The 20,519-nt window shown below is 49.5% G+C and overlaps 1 protein-coding gene across 4 annotated transcripts in view; it reads right to left on the bottom strand.

The window, feature by feature from the left end:
- The window catches only part of CXXC5 (CXXC finger protein 5), a 99,338-nt gene that overhangs the window by 11,341 nt on the left and 67,478 nt on the right, over nt 1-20,519 (bottom strand). For all 4 annotated transcript variants that reach the window (XM_077309603.1, XM_077309601.1, XM_077309604.1 and 1 more), the window contains exon 2: nt 17,663-18,636. In XM_077309603.1, the coding sequence (XP_077165718.1) occupies nt 17,663-18,442 (780 nt within the window). In that variant the 5' untranslated portion in view covers nt 18,443-18,636. The remainder of the gene's footprint in view (nt 1-17,662; nt 18,637-20,519) is intronic.

Below are 20,519 nucleotides of genomic sequence, written 5' to 3'. Positions count from 1 at the left end.
GACAGAGGTCAAGAAGAGGAGACATCCTAGTACAACCAACAACAAATGTTGTTAGATGTATTTTCACTTAATGACAAGGAGAATGAAGATTCAGAGATTATCAACTGCAGGGAGAAAGATGGGGCTTGGGGAAGAATTCATTCGTGTTTGTTTTGTGGGTCTGGGTGCCACCCTTCAGCCACCAGGCTTCTAAGGTGGGCAACAACATTTTAGTTAATGGAACAGCCTAAAAGACACTGACTTAAACGCAAAAACAAAACTGATCAGCAGCCATCAAAATCAGTGGGATAAAAGCAGAACCAAAAATGTGTTTCTTAAAGGGGGAGAAGAGAAGGGAGGAAACAATAGTATAAAACCCTGCAGGGAACAAAGCAGGTCAAAAAGAATCAGCCTACAGGATCAGGCAAAGTTTTAAAAGACAGTACTTAGTGCCCCATCAAGCATCAGTTGAGGAGCTCAGAGGCCATCAAGGCAAATTGGAAAGGCCTCAAACCCATACTGGGAGGGACTGCCAAGCTGTGGGTTAATACTGGACCAGTGGTGGGGAAACCGGTGGGTTTGGTCAATGGAGTTGGAGGCACACAGGTCACAAGGCAGGGATACAAGAACAGTCAAGAGAAAGACATGGACCAAAAGACAGGGAGCCTGAACTGCATAAAGGGAGGCAAGCCAGAGAAGGGGTATGAGGAGGTCTGACCAGCAGGAGGAAGAGATGATCTGGGCGGTCCAGTCCTGGCTGAAGAAGGTGCACTAGAAGATGAGGATGTTACACGAAGCAAGGCAAAAGAAAGAGCCAGAGCCCTGGGCTGGGAGAATGCAGAGGAATGAGTAGGTTCTGTTCGGTGCCACATGAGAAGAGGCAGATGCAATGTTAGGAGTAAATTAGAATGGGGGGTCATCAAAGATAAAGCCAAGGCTGTTGATGCCGGTGATGATGAAATGGGATGCGGCGGACAGGAAAGACGAAAGGAGGCGAGGGAAGTAGCCAAGCCAAGCTGAGATGTTGGTGAGATACCCAGGAAGAGGTTGGACACAGAAATCTGGAGGCGAAGATTTATGGTGTGGGCCGCAGGTCACCCGCATAACACCCTGCAACTGTCCAAGGCTACCCTGGAGAGTGTAGACGGCAAAGTCACAAGAATGGAAGCCTAATAAGGGGGGGGGGGAGCTGAGTTTCTCCCATTGGAAATGTTGATCAGACAGGTACAGCTGAGAAAGCAACATAGAAACCCAAGATATGGCGTGACTCAAACAGAAAGCCATTTGGCCGGATCAAAGACGAGGAGGATAAAGACAGTGTGGGCGTCTTTAGTCCTGGCAGTGACTTTAGAGGCGGGCAGGGGAAACTGGGTCACTTGAGGGTAGATTGCAGAGGATCACTGATGGAACTGTGGGGGAAAGATCAGCAACTGCAATTTCCAGGGGTTTGGAGACACAGGGGGGAGGGGAAACAGAGTGCTTGGTCATGAAGATGAAGGAGAAGAGTGGCCCATTTGAACACCAGCAGGGAAGGCGCCAGAGGAGGGATTTGTTGATGATGTGGTTGGAGGTGAAGGACAATAGCAGAAGGGATGTTAGTCACAAGTTAGTCCCTCCACCTGGCCTCTACCTGATGGAATGAGCTCCCGGAAGAGCTACGGGCCCTAACGGAACAGGTCCTGTAAGACAGAGCTCTTCTGCCAGGTGTTTAGTTGAGGCCATGATAGCGACAAAAGCCATCTAAGGTCTCTCCTTGAAACCTTGACACCTCACGCGATTAGATCGCAGCCAGAATTGCAATTAATATGCAATTAGTATTTAATCCTGTATGATGTCAATGGCTTATTCCCGTGGTTGTTTTAATGTTACTGTTTTTATTGTATATTTTTAAATGATGTCAGCCGCCACAAACTGGTGACCCCAGGAGTGGTGGCATTGAAATCGAAAGTAGTAAATAATAAACAAAACAAAAAAAGTTGGGCTTGCTCAGTTTCTAGGTGATATGTGCACGATCAGAAAGATGACCCCTTCACAAGTGGAATAATGAGTGCTAGGGTCCTGGCTAAAGCTCTAGAACAGGGGTAGTCAAACTGCGGCCCTCCAGATGTCCATGGACTACAATTCCCATGAGCCCCTGCCAGCATTTGCTGCTGCTCCCCCTGCTCTACAACATTCCCCCCTGCTCTAGAACATTCCAGAACTAGTACTAGCCATCTGCTGGCACAGATCTCGTGTAGATTGATTCAGGTGGGGAGCCATTTTGGTCTAAAGCAGCAGAACGATGATTTAAAGTCCAGGACCATCTTGAAGGCCAACCAAGCGCATGAGAGCTAATACCTGGAATTAAGCTTTTGTGGTCTTAAAAGGTGCCACTGCACTCTAACTCTGTTGTGTACATTTCATGTGGGTGGCTACAAAGAGATCATGAAGGACTCGGATTTTAGAACAGAAAAGGTGAGGATCATTTGAAGGAAATTGGTGTTAGCTTGGGGGGGGGGGGGTTTAGGAAAGGATCATAAAGAAAACTCCACTGGTGCCATCGGAGGGCTTGTGTAATGTTGCGTGTCCAGAGACATTGTAAAGGAGGAGAAATTAAATGTATTTTTATTTCCCCTGAAAGTGTTATGCAGCCGGAGAGTTAACTAAAGGAGGTAAACCAAGTCAGGCATTGGGCAACAAGCTGTCCGATGAGGACCAGAACCAATGGGATGAACCAATGGGATGAAATTAATTCAAAAGAAATTCCGTCTAAGCATCCGGAAGAAGTTCCTGACAGTTAGAGCGGTTTCTCGGTGGAACAGGCTTCCTCGGGTGGTGGTGGAAATTTTTAAACAGAGGCTGGATAGCCATCTGATGGAGAGGCTGATTCTGTGAAAGCTTAAGGGGGTGGCAGGTTATAGTGGACTAGCTTCAAAGCCCGTTAGTAATAACGGGCTTTGAAAGCCCCCCCCCCCCTCTGGCGCTGAGCACACCCAGCGCCTCCCGCCGAGGCCACAGCTTCCCCAGGGCCTGTGAGGGTGCGCTCTGTGGGCCTGGGGAACCCATCTCCAGCCCCCTCCCACCCGAAACCACGGCTTCCCCGCAGCCCCTGGGAAGCCATTCCCTGGGCCCGGGCCTGTAGAGGCCGCTTGTGTTAGAAGGGAGATGCATGCCACTAACCTGACGTCCTTGTCTGCGAGCGGCCAAAAGCGAAGTGGCTAGAGCTCTGGTCTCTCTGGGTGAGGGCCCCACCCACTCCCCACCCACAACAGCTTTAACCAAATATGACACTGCTCCCCGAGCGGTTTAAAGATGAGCGATAGGGTTGTGAGTGTCCTGCATAGTGCAGGGGGTTGGACTAGACGACCCATGAGGGGCCTTCCAACTCTATGATTCTATGAGGCCCTAGTGGCGGTCACCAACAGTGGTCAGAGAGGAGGAGAAGGCTGGAACCTTGGTGTGGACAGGACACAGAAGAGGTAAGAAAGCCAGAGATAGATTACAAGTCATGGAAGAAGAAAGGAGCGCTGCTGAGGGTGGGGGAAAGAGACAAGGTTATGGATGGGGAAAGAAAAGAAGGGTTGGTTCTTTTATGCCACTTTTCTCTACCAGAAAGAGCCTCAAAGCAGCTTTCCTCTCCCCCCAACGGGCACCCTGTGAGGTGGGTGAGTCTGAGAGAGCCCTGATATTCCTGCTGGGTCAGAACAGCTTTATCAGGGCTATGGCAACCCTAAGGTCACCCAGGTGGCTGCACGTGGGGGAGCGGGGAATCAAACCCGGCTCGCCAGATTAGAAGTCTGTGCTCCTAACCACTACACCAAGCTGGGGATTCCAGAGGGGAGAGATCGGATTCACATTTCGTGGAGTGGCCATGACAGGGCCTGGGTGCAGGACAGAAGCAATATTAACAGAACTGCTAAGGCATCAGATAACAAGTTGATCTGCAATTCAGGGTTGTACCAGGGGATCATGGTAATTGTAGTCCCCGGACATCTGAAGAGCCATAGTTTGGCCGGCCCTGATGAACAAAAGGGATGACATGGGGGGTGGGGGTGGCGGCTGGGACAAGCCTTTGAAAGAGCTGCCAAGCCTTTGTAACTGTGACCTTATAGCTTTCTAAAAATTTGCCATAACAGGTACAAAGCAAACGTGTGTCTTTCCGCTGCTCTTTGCCCGGCCCTACTTTTGAAATTCAGAGTTCTACAAATAAAAATACTCATATTTGGAAGCACTATATTTGCCTGATTTATTGGTTGACCTTTGTTAGTTGACATTTTCTCTGCTGCCAGACGAAGAGCTGTGTCAGTCTGATGGCATCTTTTGCGCACACACACAACCCCCCCCCCTCGATGATCTGTGCACGTTGTGTTCCCAGGGTCCCCACTGCCAGCTGCAAGGGTATTTTTGCTCTACCTTTCAAAACGTATTCCAGTTACACTTTCTTTTAACTTTGGCTATTTTTAAAAAAGCAAAATAATGTCTAAAAATATGCACAAGTGTCGGGTGGGGGAAGCATACAATTTGCAATGTGTAGTATTAATGGCTGACGTGCCATTAGCATAGCTGGAGTTTCCTCAAAAGGGATATTTGTGCAAAGATGGACCTTGATTCTTGTGCCGTGCATGCAACCTGTCCTACGCAAGCTGCCTGCCTCTGAAAACCACACAGTATTACTTCTGGAGTTCCTAAAGGAGCCACCAGGTGTGGTTGTGCGTGTGGTGCAAGGGATTCTCACAACCAAGGCCACCCCACATGTTCTCTTTCGAAACTGTGTCCCTTCTGTCAGATAAAGAGACACGACTTTATATGCCATCGCTGTCTTCTTGTCTTATTTAAGCTGCCTTGGAGGACAAGGGACATTTATAATTCCTCATGCTCCGGCCAAAAATCCTGCAAGAAACAGGGCTGAGTGGACAAGATTCCTTTGGCCATCTCCACCTCGCTCTCTGCCCTCGTGGGTAGAGCTGCACTGGAGGCCTCCTGGCTTGACTGGAGCAACATGTTCTAAATGAGGGCACGAAAAGCTAGCGAGGAAGGTGGCTGTCACCTTATTTTTCACAGCCAGATAATATTCCCCCCATAGTGCATATGAGCTACTGCGCTAGTCTGTCTGTAGCGGCAGGAAAGAGCAAGAGTCCGGGAGGCTTAATCAAGGCATTCCCCTTGAACCTCTTTAACAACCTGGGCTCCACCTAAGTGAAGGGACGCTGCTCTGAACAGTCAGATCCCATCAGCAGGCATGACTGAGGATTCCTTCCACCCTCGGACAAAATCAGTATCAGTAAGGAACTGAGTTCTGCAGCAGCTTCTGCTACTGCGGAATCCCATCTCAACCCAGACAGGGAGGGAGGGCAGTCTTTGTCCTGGGAGGGGCTGAACCCTCCCTTTCAAAACAAGATGGGTCGCCATGTTTGCCTGTAGCAGCAGGAGAGAGCAAGAGTCCAGGCGCATCTTAAAGGCTAAGAGAATTGGTGGCTGTTCACTTCTTCAGATGCAGCTAGAACGCGAGTCCTTCTGTCGTAGGTAACGGAAAGGGGCGTGATGGGCTCTCGTTCTATGCTTATTTTAACATGTATTTTAAGGGATTGGAGAATTGTTTTTAACTGTTACCAATTCTGAATGTTTTACAAGGTGCAGATTTAATATAATTATTATATTAAACTAGGCTGAAAGCCCGTTGCATCCAGAAATGCAATGGGTGCTAGTGGTAGGGCCCCCCCCCTCCTGTGAGGGTGCTGCCGCCGTCCTACTTGGTGTTCTTGCTGTCGGCTGGGCCAACACTCCGCAGTCGGGCGGGCTACAGCGTGGTGGCCGAGCTGGTAGTGCTGCTGCCGGTGGGGCCGACGGCTCCATAGCCGTTCGGCCTGCTGTGGCCACCACCAATGTTTAGGATATTTTAATATTATGTATGTTTTTTAAAAAAGATGTACCCTGCCCCAAGTCTGAAGAGAAAGGGTGGGTAAGAAATACAACTCGGAGCAGTTTAACCATTGCAGTGGTTTAACCATTGCAGAGACCTCCTCCACGGCAGCCAGCAGAGGGGCATCTCTCCAGGTCAGGGTGGAGGGGCTGCCTGGATGGCGGGAGTAGGCGAGGCAGGGAACCCGCCCCTAAGGAAAGGGAAGCACTGGGCAGAATGCAGGGCGAGTAAAGGAGCAGGAGGGCAGGAAGGGCTCCTGTATGGCTCCCCACAGCTGAGAATGCCTTTGTGTTTACAGGACTCAGATTCTGCGTCTTCCCCCTCCCCCCCCCAAAAAAAAGGGGCACCGTGGCAGCCAGCGAGTGAGGCACATGCAAGAACCGCAGGCTTGGGGAGGGGTCAAACCCCCGCTGCACCAAACTGCACCTCCTGGCTTCTACCTCTTCTCCGGGGATTCCTCATGAGCAAGACTTCCCAGGCAGTCTTTTGTCATCACTATTCTCTTTCCTGATTCTGAGCGGAGCCTTCCCTTCCCTTCCCTGCCCCAGAAAGAAGGGTGGCCTCACTCAGTGGCTGGGCCAAACGCTGTAAACTATTTCAGTGCTGCAGGTGTGTCCTGGACAGCACTCCTCCCACAGGAGATCTTTACAAATATTAGAGCCACCAACTGTTAGGATGCGTGATCTGCCCTGAATTTTCAAAGACGGGGCGGAATAGGAATTCCACTGGAAAACAAATATCAGAAGAAGTGAGCAATGACTCCCCAAAGCTCCTGCCCTGGCACAAATTTCGTTTGTCTTTCGAGGTGCCACTGGACTCTTGCTGTTTTTAAAACAAGGTTTTAATCTCTGAAGAGGATGTTGGTGTTTATCAGGAGTAGGCACTTCTTACTATTCTTTTAAATCCATCAGATTACTTAAGTGACCCTTATTACTTTTATTCCTGCAGATATTCCGTCTTGACAGACAAGCAATTATGCGCAGGTCTCGCAAGCAGGGCTGTCAGGGGCAAGCAGTAGCTTCTGCGTCCCTGGCTGCACGGATATTGTGTGCGCGCACTCCCGCCGCAGGTAGGGGAATGGAGCAAGTGACCAGGCCAGGGGATCAACTCCAGGTCAGTTGCTAGGCAACACAGAAGAGGAGGATTACTGGAGCAGGAAGCCGCCACACCTGCCGTGAAGGGGGGGGGCATGCTCTAAGCATTCCTGTTCCCAGATGCCTTTGTCTTGCTTGGTCTTTTGTCTTCCCTCCCTTTTATCAGGTTGCCAAGCAAGCAGGGCGCTTTTTGCACCTCTGAAGCCGACAGCAGGCACCCCTCCGCCCCCACGCTAAAGAGATGCAGGAAGCCACGCAGGCCCTTCCTAGCCGGGATCAACATCTCTGCGCCCACTCACGGTTGGCACTCTGGCAACATGGCCCTAAAAGTGGCTGCCCTCTTCTCCCACCTCTTCCTGTCAGTCAGGCTGGCTGATCCTGAAAATTGAGACAAAAGGCAGCATCAAAATGGTTCAGGAGTTTGGAAGGGGAAAGATGTCCTTCTGAAGGAGCTCTCGGTCTAACTGAGCTTTTCCCAGGTGCCCGCAGCGTCCTGGACCTTGCGTCCTGGACCTGGAATAATCAGGCAAGCAAGTGAGGGGTCTCTCTGCCCAGCCCTTTTAACATGCAGCTGAGGCTCAGAGCACTGCTGGCCTTGGCATCTGCCTTCCTCCGAGAAGTTAGGGGACCCTACAGAGCAGAATGAACACAGAGCTGCCAACTTTAGGTGGCAGCTGGAGATCTCCTGGGATTACGTCTGATCTCCAGGCAAGAGAGAACGTGGCTGCTTTGGAAGGTAGACTCTGGCATTATACTCGATCAGTGTCCCTCCCCTCCACGAACTCCGCCCTCTTCAGGTTCCATCCCAAAATTTACAGGTTTCCCCAACCAAGAGCTGGCACCCCTAAGAAAGAAGGGTTTTTCTCCATCGAGCATCCTGGGCCTTGACAGTGGAAGAGGTCCTGTGCGGCTCCCTACCCAGGATGGATACTAAATAGTGCCAACCATCATTTCAAGATATCACTTTTCAACAATGTAAGAGTCTTGTGGCAGCCTAGGAATATAATGCAACATTCGTGCAGCCTGCATGCCTCCTGCGAGAGAGAATGACACTTGCTGTGACACAAGGGTGCCCCCCATGAAATGAAGGGCGTCTTTTTGGTTCTCTGAAGGTTTGCACTGGTTGAGACCAACTAAGTTTTATTCATCTTTGTTGGTCTTCAAGGTGCCCCTGGACTCAAAATCTGTTCTGCTGCTTCAGACCAACACAGCAACCAACCTAAATCTATCTTTTTGGTTCTCTGTAGCACACCAAGGAGACCAAGGAAGGCAGCTCAGACTACATGCCAGGGGTTTCTGGGTAGAAGAGTGCTATTTCTGCCAGAAGGGCACGTTATTTTGAAGCCCTCTTTTCTTCTGTCAGGCTCAGGAAGATGGTTCCCGCATGGTGCCCAACAGATGTTGGGGACACAACTAAATCCAGGACTGCAGGTGCCATGAATGGATCAGTCTCCTGAGGGAGGACACTGGCCAAAGCTTGACTGTCATACTACAATTTAAGGTTGCAGCAAGCCATGGGCCTGGGCATGCATGTTGAGCACCAACAGGCACAGCTGGGAAAACAGTTTTTTTCCCTGTTTCAGTTGCAGTGAGTTTTCCATCCTGATTATGCCAACGCTGTGCGCAGAGATAAACAAGCGATCACTTTATATCTGATCATTAGACTAACGTGAGAAAGAGAAAACCATTCCCACTAGGCCTTAACATGGTTGCTTAAGATGAAAGATTTGTTTCATTTGTTCATATCAGGCTTTCTCAATGGCCCTCAAAGGGATTCCTGAATGAGAGGAAGCCATATATGGTCATGGTGACCTGCCTCTCCTCCTAAAATGGCCAATGATGGGCGTGTCCACAGCTCTGCTTCCCAACCACATTCTGCATAATTGCACCACTTCTGGGGTTTCTTAAATGGTTAAACAGTTCAGAAACCCTGGTTTAAATCAATTGCTCTTCAAGATGTTTATAGATAAGGGACGATTTGGACTAAGATTATTACTCATTTGGGGAAGTAATGGAGTTGGTACTCATGACTTATGCCAGGATTAATTTTCTATTTAATCTATAAATTATTTGAAACTAGGGGCAAAGCCCGTTGTCTCCAAGAATACAACGGGTGCTAGAGCTTGGCAGTGGGAAGAGGAAGGGGAGGAGTTGTCCAGTCTGTAAGGGCATGCGGTTGAATGTTGAGGCCTACTGCACAGGGTTGTTGTGCAGATGAAATAGGAGACCAAAGAGCCAGTTTCCTCTGCAGAAGAACGCTGTGCAGTGACCTCAAACCTGCAGTGAGTTGCAAAGAAAGACACATGGCTTGGCTGTGTCTAACCCCCGGCCAGAGCAGTATTTTAAGTGAAAAGGGGCTTTTCTGTGGCCTCCCTGTCAGCCAACTGTTTGGCAGAAGGGGAAAGTCCCCCCCCCCTCAAAAGGAAGGCCCTCAGGCTCCCCTGCGTTGCTCTTGGAAAGGCCTCCTTCCCTCAGTCGGGGCCTGTCAGAGGCTCCTTCGCAGCAGGCCTGAAGGGGGGAGGCAGCCTCCTGCCAGTTCTGAGGCAATTTGCAGTTGGACATGGCAGTTAGGACAGCCTTGGGGCGAAAAGGGATGGCGCAGCCTGTCCAAGCCTCTGTTCTCATCCCCCTTGGCAGCCCTGCTGACCTCCTCTCCCTGCGGTGGTCAGGAGCAGACTGGCAGCCAGACTGGGCTGGGTGAATGGAATTTTGGTCTGTCCTGGTGAGGGGCCAATAGGAAGGCACTTCGCGTGCCTCCCCATTGGCTGCTTGGCCCTGAATGGACACTCGGAGAGCCCAATCAGGAGCCGCTTTGCGGCTCCTGATTGGGCCCTCTGAGTTTTTATCCTGGACAGGGCCCGCCCTAACTCCTCCCCAGGTGGCCTTACCCTTTTATTTAACCGCAGGAGCGGTTAAAGATTATAATTTTTAAAATTTTGTATGAACTTGAGAGCCCGCATAGTAATGGTTAAAAGCAGTGGACTCTAATCAAAAGAACCAGGTTTGATTCCCCACTCCTCCTCCACATGCAGACACTTGGGTGACCCTGGGCCAGTCACAATTCTCTCAGATCTCTCAGCCCTATCTACCTCACAAGGTGCTTGTTGTGGGGAGAGGAAGAGAAAGTGATTGTAAGCCCCTTTGAGACACATGAGGCCTGTTGGGTGACCTTGGGCCAGTCATGGTTCTGGTAGAGCTCAGTCAGCCCCACCTACCTCACATGGAGTCCTATTGTGGGGAGAGGAAGGAAAAGTGATTGTAAGCTGCTCTGGAACTTCTTCAGGTAGCGAAAAGCAGAGTATTAAGAATCAGCTTTCTCTTCTTCTCTAACTACGTGTAAAGCAGCACCTGTTCACGTCAACTAGGCCAGGGGTAGTCAACCTGTGGTCCTCCAGATGTTCATGGACTACAATCCCCATGAGCCCCTGCCAGCAAACTACCCTTGAACTAGAACATATAAGTGCTTTTGTCATCCTTAGCTTCACCGCAAGCCCTTTCCTTGCCTATGGCCACTGACTCCCCAAAAGGTGCCAGGGCAAATGTTGCAACCAGTTGTGGCTCAAATCCCTTGCCAAGACCAAAAACAAAACCTCCACCACCGCCTCAGTCAGTTTTGTGCAGCACGATACGCCCAACTCATCGGCTGCCGGGTCTCAGCCCTTCTCCTGGAAAGCTCTGGAGCAGGAGTAGTGAAACTGCGGCCCTCCAGAAGTCCATGGACATCTGGAGGGCCGCAGTTTCACTACCCCTGCTCTGGAGTTTCACCTTCGGTGGGAGGCCTCCAGCAGCAGAGGTGCCATCTTCAGTCCCCTAAGCCTGCACCTGAACACTCTGTGCCTGTGCAATTCTCAGGTAACGCTGCTGTGAAACCCGAGCTGGTGGGTTGACCGAGACGCATGATTAATACTAATAACTGTGACGCTTGGTTAATGCGAATGTCCTGCCAGCCAATGGGCAACTGCAGAGCTGATGGAGCTACCTGCGTGGCTTGCTCCTCTCATTTCTACGGCTCTCGTGGGGCGTTTTGTTTTGCTGTGGGAAATACACAGGGCTGTGGTTACATAAACTGGTCATGAAGCCCCAACCACTAGGAGCGCTGGCCCACAGGACCAGCCCTCTCATTGCTGCTTGACCTTCGCTCATCGCTATGCCAAGGCTAACTTGGGGCTGGACAATACACAGAGATCCCAACTTTGGCAGCAGGCGAACAGCCAATCAGGAATTTGTGGGCCTCTTTTCCCACGTTCCAGCTTGCAAAGGGGAAAGCGGCAATGGGCATTTCTCCCTTCAGCATGATGCCTCTCTGCAGGAACATGCCGAAATGCAACACTGGGGGGGGGGGGAAGCAAGTGGCTCCCAGAATCAGGATCCCGGAGCTGTGATCTGGAAGCTGGCACAAAAGGGGCGGCCCTCCTTGGACAGTAAAGCAGGACATAAACACTGCAAAGAAACGCACGAATGTCCGGGCGGACGCAGGCAGTGCCTTGATGACAGCTGGCGAGGCTAAATGGGCAGCTTTGTGCCGTCATCCCGCCAGCTTCCTTCCCCCCCCTCCAAAAAAAGCACCCAGCGATGCAGAGGAAGGGCAGGGACACACAGTGTGATGACTTCGCTCTGCTCTGCATTTCACAGCAATGAATATTACGGAACGCTTTTCTTAAGCCTTCTACAGCAAGGTCTAATTTCAGCATTGGGTGCAAATCGCTTTTTCCATTCCAATTAGGTGTGGTGGAAGAGCCATGCAGATTCCCCCAGCCACAACCTTTTTGCTTCTTATTTATTTATTTGTTTGTTTGTTTATTCATTCTTGTGCTCGCTGTCAGCCTCAACTACCCCACTAAGTTGCCTTTAAGCTCCAAAAGCCCCCCCCAGTTGGCCACCTGAACCTCCTGGAGGGAAGAACAAAGGGGAGAGTGCTTTTCATAAATTCATGGAACATGATACTCAGCACACCGACTCAGAGGTGTCCCACCATGTTCTGTAGGCGTTCCACTAAAATGTAGGCACAGCATTGGAATATATACTGAGGTGGCTCTTACCCTACCCTTCCACACCAGTGAATTTACTGATGTAATTATTTAAACATTTATAACCAGCTTAGCTTCTCTCTAGTTTGACGTCATCCTCCAGTCTAAGGAACCGTCTTTCAGCTTGAGCCATTGGAGAAAGAGCCACATAAGCTGGAGAAGGTTCCTTGGGCCAAAAGGAGGGGGGAGAGTTGAACCAACCACAGATTGTATCTTCTTTTTTAAACCTCTATTATGTGGATTTTCTCTAGGCCAGGCTGGCCAGGGATTTTGGGGGGGGGGGGGGGTCATAATCGGGGCATGGAACTCGGGTTACTTTTGGGTGGACAGGTAGCTGTGAATTTCCTGCGTTCTGCAGAGGCTTGGACTAGATGACCCTGAAGACTCCTTCCGACTCTATGATTCTTCGCAGCAACCCATTTCTTCATAGGATAAACCATGGCCTTACATGAGAGAGGCTGGCATTAACTCACCCATCCCTTTTGGGACGGCCCTCTGAACAATTCAGTTGGCTCAACTTAAGCCATGTGAATTCCCCAGCTGATAACAGAGTACAAAACCAACGGAAGGCCAGAAATTTCCATGGCTTTGCAGCATTATTCAACTTTCCCCACACTTCAATAATGCAAGGACGGGGGGGGGGGGGGGAGAAATAATTTAGCCGATCACGCATTGCAGAATCAATTTCCCTACTTTGGGCTTCTTTAGGAAAGATGGACCTTTCTCCCCTTTTCCAGATCACTGACTCAGCAAATTAGAACAAGATTATAATTTAGCAATACAGCAGTTTTGGAAAGATACCAATCCGCCCCCCCTGTCACCCCCACCCCCAAATCGATCCCCCCTCTGAAAGTATTCATTCCAATATGATGCTAATTGAAAAACTCTGTGGCTAACAAGACAGAAAGTTATCTCCTCCTTGGAAGAACGTTTTGCTGTCTCCATCGGGACAGGGATGCTGAAGAGTCTCCAACAACCTCAAGGAAAACATCTGAAGGAGGAAAGGAATCCAGGACCAGCAACCCAACAGTGGCAATCACATATAGATTAATTAGAAATGAAACGGGGCTTCTTCAGAAATTACAGCTCCTTTGAAATTCGCCTGTTGTCCAAACCGTAGACCAGGGCTACGGTAGACCATGGACTACAATCCCCATGAGCCCCTGCCAGCGAATGCTGGCAGGGGCTCATGGGAATTGTAGTCCAAGGACATCTGGAGGGCCGCAGTTTGACTAGCCCTGGTGTAGATGAACCTTAGGCCTGCCAGCTAGGGATGCCAGTGCCTCAGTGGGACCTGGGGATCCCCTGGAATTACAGCTTATCTCCAGACTAAAGTGATCCATTTCCCTAGAGCAGGGGGTAGTCAAACTGCGGCCCTCCAGATGTCCATGGACTACAATTCCCAGGAGCCCCTGCCAGCATTCGCTGGCAGGGGCTCCTGGGAATTGTAGTCCATGGACATCTGGAGGGCCGCAGTTTGACTACCCCTGCCCTAGAGAAAACGGCTGCTTGGGAGGGTGGACTCCACAGCATTACACTCCGCTGAGCCCCGTCTCCACGCCAATTCCCGCCAAAGTTGCCAAGTATTTCCCAGCCCAGGGCTGGCAACCCTACTGGCTTAGGAAATTCCTAGAGAAGGTGGAGTTTGGGGAGCCAACAGAACTCATCAGGGTATAATTTCTTAATGTTAACTATTCTCTGTAGCTTGGAGCTCAACTGCCCTGACGTGGACGATGGCAACCCCAGAACACCCAGTTGGCATGGAGAATTAACCCACAGCTAGGCAGCAAATCCTAGCCCAAAGCTGCACTGTTTATAAGTGAGCCCATTAAATATGAACACGCCTACCCAAGCCATGGATGCTGCAGCTTCTGTGGAAACGCAGTGTGTGTGTGTTTGGGGGGGAGAGGAGTGGAGTAAAGTGAAGTGACATGGAAGAGGGCGGTATATAAATATAATAAATAAAAATAAGTGTTTCACCTTTCCCCGTCCCCTGCATCTGCCCTGGCTCCCAGGGACAGTCTGGCCCTTGCAGATGGGAATCCAGAACCCATCTCGTCAAAAGCAGGGGACAGGAGAGGAAAAGCATTGGGCAAGAAGCAAATTCGGCACCTCCTTCCCTGGCAGAGGCAACTGGAGCGTTACTCCACAGAACATCTAGTTCTGCCAGAAGACTCCTGCTTCGGCTGGCTTAACGCAGCCTTTTGTGCTATTCTTTAGGAAGCGTCACCAGCATAATGCTCCTTGTCCCTGCAGTTGTACATGAACATATGGAGACAAGAACGGGATTCTTAGGATCTGGAACACAATTTTCAACTGACGGCTTTAAAAGCTCCCAGTGGAAAGCAGGTGAACAGTTTCCCACTCCACCCCATAAATCCAATGATGTTCAAAGCACATCAGCACCTCCACGGGGCCCTAGGGACTAAGAGGATAGCACCAAGACGGCTGTTCAGAAAGTCTGGTACGCTTGCCTCGACATCTAGAAAACTAAGTGAAATTCCACCAGGCACTGCAGAGGAGCTAACAGGAATGTCTGTAACTTTTCAGGACTGAATTTACTGGCAGCATTTCTGTCCTTGCATTGTTCTGCGGGCATTGGAGATGCACCCCATTCCTCAACTCCTATCCTTCTTCTGAAAGCTTTCCTGGCACAACTGCCGTAAGCACGGTTTCTGCTAACAAGCCATTCCGATTCCCAGGAAGAGGTGTGGCCTGCTCTTTCCTGGGGCAGAATTTGACAACCTTTCCGAAGTCAAAACTCACTGACCAGAAACATTTACTCCAGGAAAAGCTTACAATAAATCCAGTCTTCCAAGAAACTCAGCTGCTAGGCAGAGCCAAGACAGGTCAGAGTTTGCAAAGAGATATCACCCCCCCCCTCCAACTATGGATGCTTCCTGGCAATAAAAACCAAATATTTAACACCTTGACATGGGTCATGCCCTTGAAAAATACCAGGCACTGCAATGTCCACAACAAAATGTTCAACAAAGCACTAGATTGTAAAGAACCTAATGAAACTTTAAGGCCCAGGAATATGCTAACAGACTTAATAGCCTACATTTCTGGATAGAACAACAGGGAGACTGAAGCATCAATGATACGGCACTTTGTGTTGCTTGCACAAGGTCCCCAATTCAATCTCTAGCATCATTAGTTTTAAAATCTTACCTGTCCCCTACTTGACACCCACCTGCTGCGGTGTTTGTGCCACAATGAGTCCCACAAATGCGTGCACATTTGTTGGTATGGAAACAGGCGGTGTGTGTTCACTTTACAAACGAAACCAGGGACCTGTCCCTTAACGTGAAGTTTAAATCACATGTTCAGCTGTCCAGCAGCACCTTTAAGACCAACAAAGATTTATTCAAGGCGTGAGCTTTCGAGTGCAAGCACTCTTCCTCAGACTTCGTCTGACGAAGACTGCTTGCACTCGAAAGTTCACGCCTTGAATAAATCTTCGTTGGTCTTAAAGGCGCTACTGGACTCTGATTTTATTGTGCTACTTCAGACCGACATGGCTACTCATTTGAATCTGTTCAGCTGTCGTATGTGTTGACTGCAAACATGAGAATTACTCAACACATAAATGACGTGGACTGCATGCACGGACACTTTAACTTGTTCACAGGGCTACTCCTATTCATGCGCTAGGCCTAAAAGGCCAGACTTTGTAGCTGACCTGTGGAAGTCACCAGAATGACCCCAATGGCAGTTGTGTTTTGTTTCTAATATTCAGCATCGCCTCTTACAGCAAGATGAACATTAACTTGGGAAGATTAATCCATTTGACAATATATAAGCTTCACTCGCGGTGGGGGAAAAGGGACAGCTGGTCAGGTTGCCAATTCTGGGCTGAGAAATATCTGGAGATTCTGGGGGTGGGGGGATGAACACAGGAAGGAGAAAAACTTCAAAGAGCTTAAAACAAAACAAAAAAAAAAACCTAACTGAAAAGCAGTTAGGAACTGAAAGGTTGGATCATAAAACACTTATGGTACGCAACTTACAAAATTAAGAAATTAAAAACATACACAAAGCCCATAGGCTATTCATTCATAGAAAAATACAATATGCAAGCTTACAGTTATGCACCAGCTTCCTGGGCACACATGTTAATTTTCAAGCAGCCTGAGAGATGGAGCCCATCATCTGATAAATGGACATTTTCTACCAGTTCCATCTTTACTGGTTTTGCCATCCTAAAAAATAAGTCAGCCCTATGATTTTATAGACTTGTGTGTTAATTATTTGAGTTGCTTAGATTTATCCATGAATATAACAATTACGGCATTTTTTATTTTTTACAGATTCTATAACTCTGCTTATCTTATTTGCTGCTTTATATACTTTTCACTTTATCATTCCGTGGGTCCATAATTGGACCTCTGAAGATGACCCATTTTGAGTTGGAACATGTCAGTTCTAAGGTTCAAAACTGCACAGTATGTATTTTATTTATTTATTTATTTAATTTCTATGCCGCCCTCCCCAGAGGCTCAGGGCGGTTTACATAAGAACCCTATTTGTAATTTGTAATTTGCTATTACATATGAATAGCCTATGGGCTTTGTGTATGTTTTTAATTTCTCCGTTTTGCAAGTTGTGCACAATTAATGTTTACATAATTTTATTATTTACATTGTACAAACAGCCAACATTTCAGTTCCTTATAGTTAGGTTTTTTCTATTCGGGGGGGGGGGGGGGGACCTGGGGAATGGGAACGATCTGAGCAGGTATTATTGCCCTGCAGCCCACCCTCTAAAAGTAACCATTTTCTCCTGGAAACTAATCTTCCTTGCCTAGAGATTACCTGGAGCTACCTAGTAAGGAGAGCCCTTTTCCCTCCCAGGGTTATAGAAGGCATGAGCATTAAGGCCTAGTTCTTAAAAAGGACTGATAAGGTGTTAAATCTGGGCCACTTCAGCCTGCAAGTGTTGTCCTACCAGGGCAGGGTAGAACATTCCTAGACATAATAACCGGGGGCTTCACCATGGCACAGCACATGAGCTCTGAGTCAGGAAGTTCTTCAGCTCAGGTCTTGCCGCAGCTACAAACTAACTGGATGACCTCAGGCTCGTTCAGCCACCCCCCTCAATCCGCAGTAACCTGCCTTAAAGGACTGTTGTACAGCTTACAGGATGACGTTCGTAAAATGCTCTGCACCATCTCAACACATTGGTAAGTACTAAATATTGTTTGTTATATAAAAAGCTAGCATTTTCAGGAAAAAGCTAAGCTAGAGCCCTTTGCCCTGGAATACTATTTTGGTGGGGGGGGGGGTTATTTATGCGTAGGAGCATTCTGTCATGTGACTCTCTCCCCCTGCCTACCAACAGCCCAAAGGGGCTCTTACCAACCTCCTCTGCTGGTTCGATGAACCAGGCCTAAGACTCAAACAACTGAAAAGATAACCCTCTTGGCCATCCCAAGGAAACCTCCCTTCTCAAGACCAGTTCCATTCTGAGCACCAGTCAGAATAGCAGGCATGTGCAAAAGGTGAGATGACTACATCCTTACGTGCGATATCAACAGGTAAGAACCGCTAACGGCTACAAACCCCCGGCCACTCAACTTCCAATTCTCATCAGAGGGGATTCTGGCTCCATAGACAGCTGCAGAGGGAGACCCAGAGAGCTGCTCGACCAAACCCAATTACCTCCAGTGCAGCAGAAGGCTTCTTTTTAAGTTCCTCACATTTTCGGAATTTGCAAATCTGGTGCCCAGTTTTACGGTTCCTACAGCTGCTGCACTGCTCACAGTTTATCCGTCTTCTGCACGGAGGGCACATGCCGCACCGTTTCCGCTTCTTTTTCCCTGAATTGATGGCAGATGCCAACTCGTTCTGCATCGGGTACTCTGCTAAGCCAGCCATATGGAGCGCGCTCTCCGCCAGGAACACGCCAGCAGGGGTCATAATGAAAAGGCCAGGGTTGATCGGGAAAGCCCCCAGGTAAGGAAAATCGGACGGGCCGTTCATCGTCTCTGCCGCCGAAACCGCTTCCATGTCGGAGATGCCCGTCCCGTGGTCGGAAGGCAGCGGAATGTGCTCCTGGACGACTCTTTTGAGCAGCTCCGTCGACTGGGCAAACTGCTGCAAGATGCTCTGTCCTTCTGGAGAAAGGTCTGATTTGCTCAGCAGGTCGGAGATGTTTTTGTGCTTTGAGGTAGAGTTGCTTTTATCCAGAGCGGCTTCATTGCCATTGGCTACGGGCGCACCTTTCTCGGAATGTTCGCTTAACGAGCTGCTACTCCCGAACGTGGAGTAGTGGGAGAGCGGGCGGGACTTCTTAAGACTTTTGTTCAAGGGTTCGCTGATTATCCCACTTTTGTTCCTCCTTTCCGAATTGGCCGAGGGCTGAGAGTCATTTGGGCTGCTGTTTTTTTCCAATAAGCCCGGCTTGATACCGGGGGATTGATGGGAGCCGGGATCAGACATCTTTGCGTTTTTTTAAACAAAAGCAAGAGACCCAGAGACGGACCAGGCCCTGTTCGCTGTGGGAAAACAACCGAGCAACAGAGTAAGAATCCTAAAACATTAAAGAAACGTTTTGTAAGGAACCAGGTCTGTCTTCAGTGCAGTCCCAAGGCCATAATTGTCTCTCGCAGGCGTCCTATAGAACACGCACCGCTCTGGAAGTGAAAAAGGGGACAAGTTAGTCAACGGCATCCGCAAAAGGAAAGGGACTTTTTGCGCTGGTCTCCACAGTCCCTTCTCTCATCACCAAAGTCAGCTCTGCTCCCCCACCCATCCCCCACAAAACAAAGAGGTTCAAAGGCAGATACTGTGTTTCCCCGAAAATAAGACAGCGTCTTGTGTTAATTTTAGGCTAAAAAAAGGCACTAGGGCTTATTTTCGGGTAGGTCTTATATAGTGCAGGGCACAGCTTCTGTCACGCCGGGGGATTCTGGGATTGTAGGCGGGGCTGTTGGTCCAGCATCCGAAGCAGCCAGCGCTGCGCCACGGGGGGTGGGGAGGAAGGTGAGGTGCGGGCGTACAGGTGCACCAGTTGGTGCACCAGCGCCTGTGCCTCCCCTCCCCCCTGCAGCGTGGTGTTGGCTTCATCGGGCGTGAACGGCCGCTTCAACCCCAAAGCGCCCAACCCAGGGTGCATCACTGCTGGTGGGGAGACGAGCGGCACAGTGTACATGTGTGCCACGGATTTGAATGTCAGCTGGCCCAGCGCCCTGTATGACCGCGAACACCCCCAAGGCCAACCCTGGCTCTAAGGACCAATTAGAGGTAGGTCTTGTTTTCAGGGGAGGGCTTATACTAGCGGTGCATGAAAAAGTACTGCTAGTTCGGAGTAGGTCTTACTTTCGAGAAATCAGGGTAGCTGTAACTTATGTGTGTGTTTGGGGGGTGGGGGCGTTAATTTATCCTGTTTTTGATCACTGCTTGGGCATGCAACCGTGCAGGGAGAGTAGCCGCCAGAGACAACCAGAGACAAACACCTCCGAAGGTATGATCAAAACCAAGGGACTGATAAGCTTCCTGGGCAGCATACCTCTCTCCTCTCCTCTCCCCTCCCCACCCTTGCACATAGCAGGAGGGGCCTCCCTTCCCCTATTTACTTTGTCAATATTTGCATACCTGGTCAGGACAATGAGCCCGGCCTCATCCTGAAGCAATGGGGAGCAGCTGCTTAGGGCAGCCAGTCCCCAGAGGGATATTTCTGTCCTCCAACCTCCTTTTCTACGTTATCATTAGAAAGAAGAGGCATAATGGGTGTGTCTATGTACAAAAATGCCCACGGCTGCTGCAGAATTAAACGGATTTTTAATTCTATGGGCACACCTATTTATTATGGTTCATTTATTATTTACGTGACAAACACTCTCTGCGGTGGCCACGCAGGGGAAAGAACCACGTCACGTACCAAGCAGTAGACAAAACGCAGGAAAGGAAATAATGTGCTGGCAGCAACAGCATTGGTCCCCAACGTTCAAACAGTGCATTCCCTGACATTAACAGGTGCTCACTCCATAGGTGTGAAAGAGCAGGAGCGTCCTACATACTTAAAAGCTTTGGTGCGAGGCAGGGAAGGATACCATGAAAATATGTCGCATTTCCATTCCTGGAGCAAAGGCAATATCATTGTTGTAGCGGGTAAGGGACCCAAACCAGCAGCAGGTTTGCGAATAACTATTGCTGAAGAAGATGACCTTGTTCTTATATACTAATTTTTCTCTACCAGAAGGAGTCTCAAAGTGGCTTACAGTCGCCTTCCCTTTCCTCTCTCCACAACAGACACCCTTCGAGGGAGGTGAGGCTGAGAGAGCCTTGATATTTCTGCTCAATCAGAACAGCTTTATCAGTGCTGTGGCAAGCCCAAGGTCACCCAGCTGGCTGCATGTGGGGGAGCGCGGAATCAAACCCGGCTTGCCAGATTAGAAGTCTGCGTTCGTAACCACGACACCAAGCTCTAGTTCAGGGGGTCATGCCACAACCATTGAGATTTGCATCCCATCCATAGAATCCAAGAGTGGGAAGGGACCATCCAGGCCATCTAGTC

The sequence above is a fragment of the Paroedura picta genome, chromosome 14, assembly GCF_049243985.1.
Source record: "Paroedura picta isolate Pp20150507F chromosome 14, Ppicta_v3.0, whole genome shotgun sequence".
Lineage (NCBI taxonomy): Eukaryota > Metazoa > Chordata > Lepidosauria > Squamata > Gekkonidae > Paroedura > Paroedura picta.
Note: the sequence above shows the minus strand (reverse complement) of the source record. Positions and strands in the feature narration are given on the sequence as shown.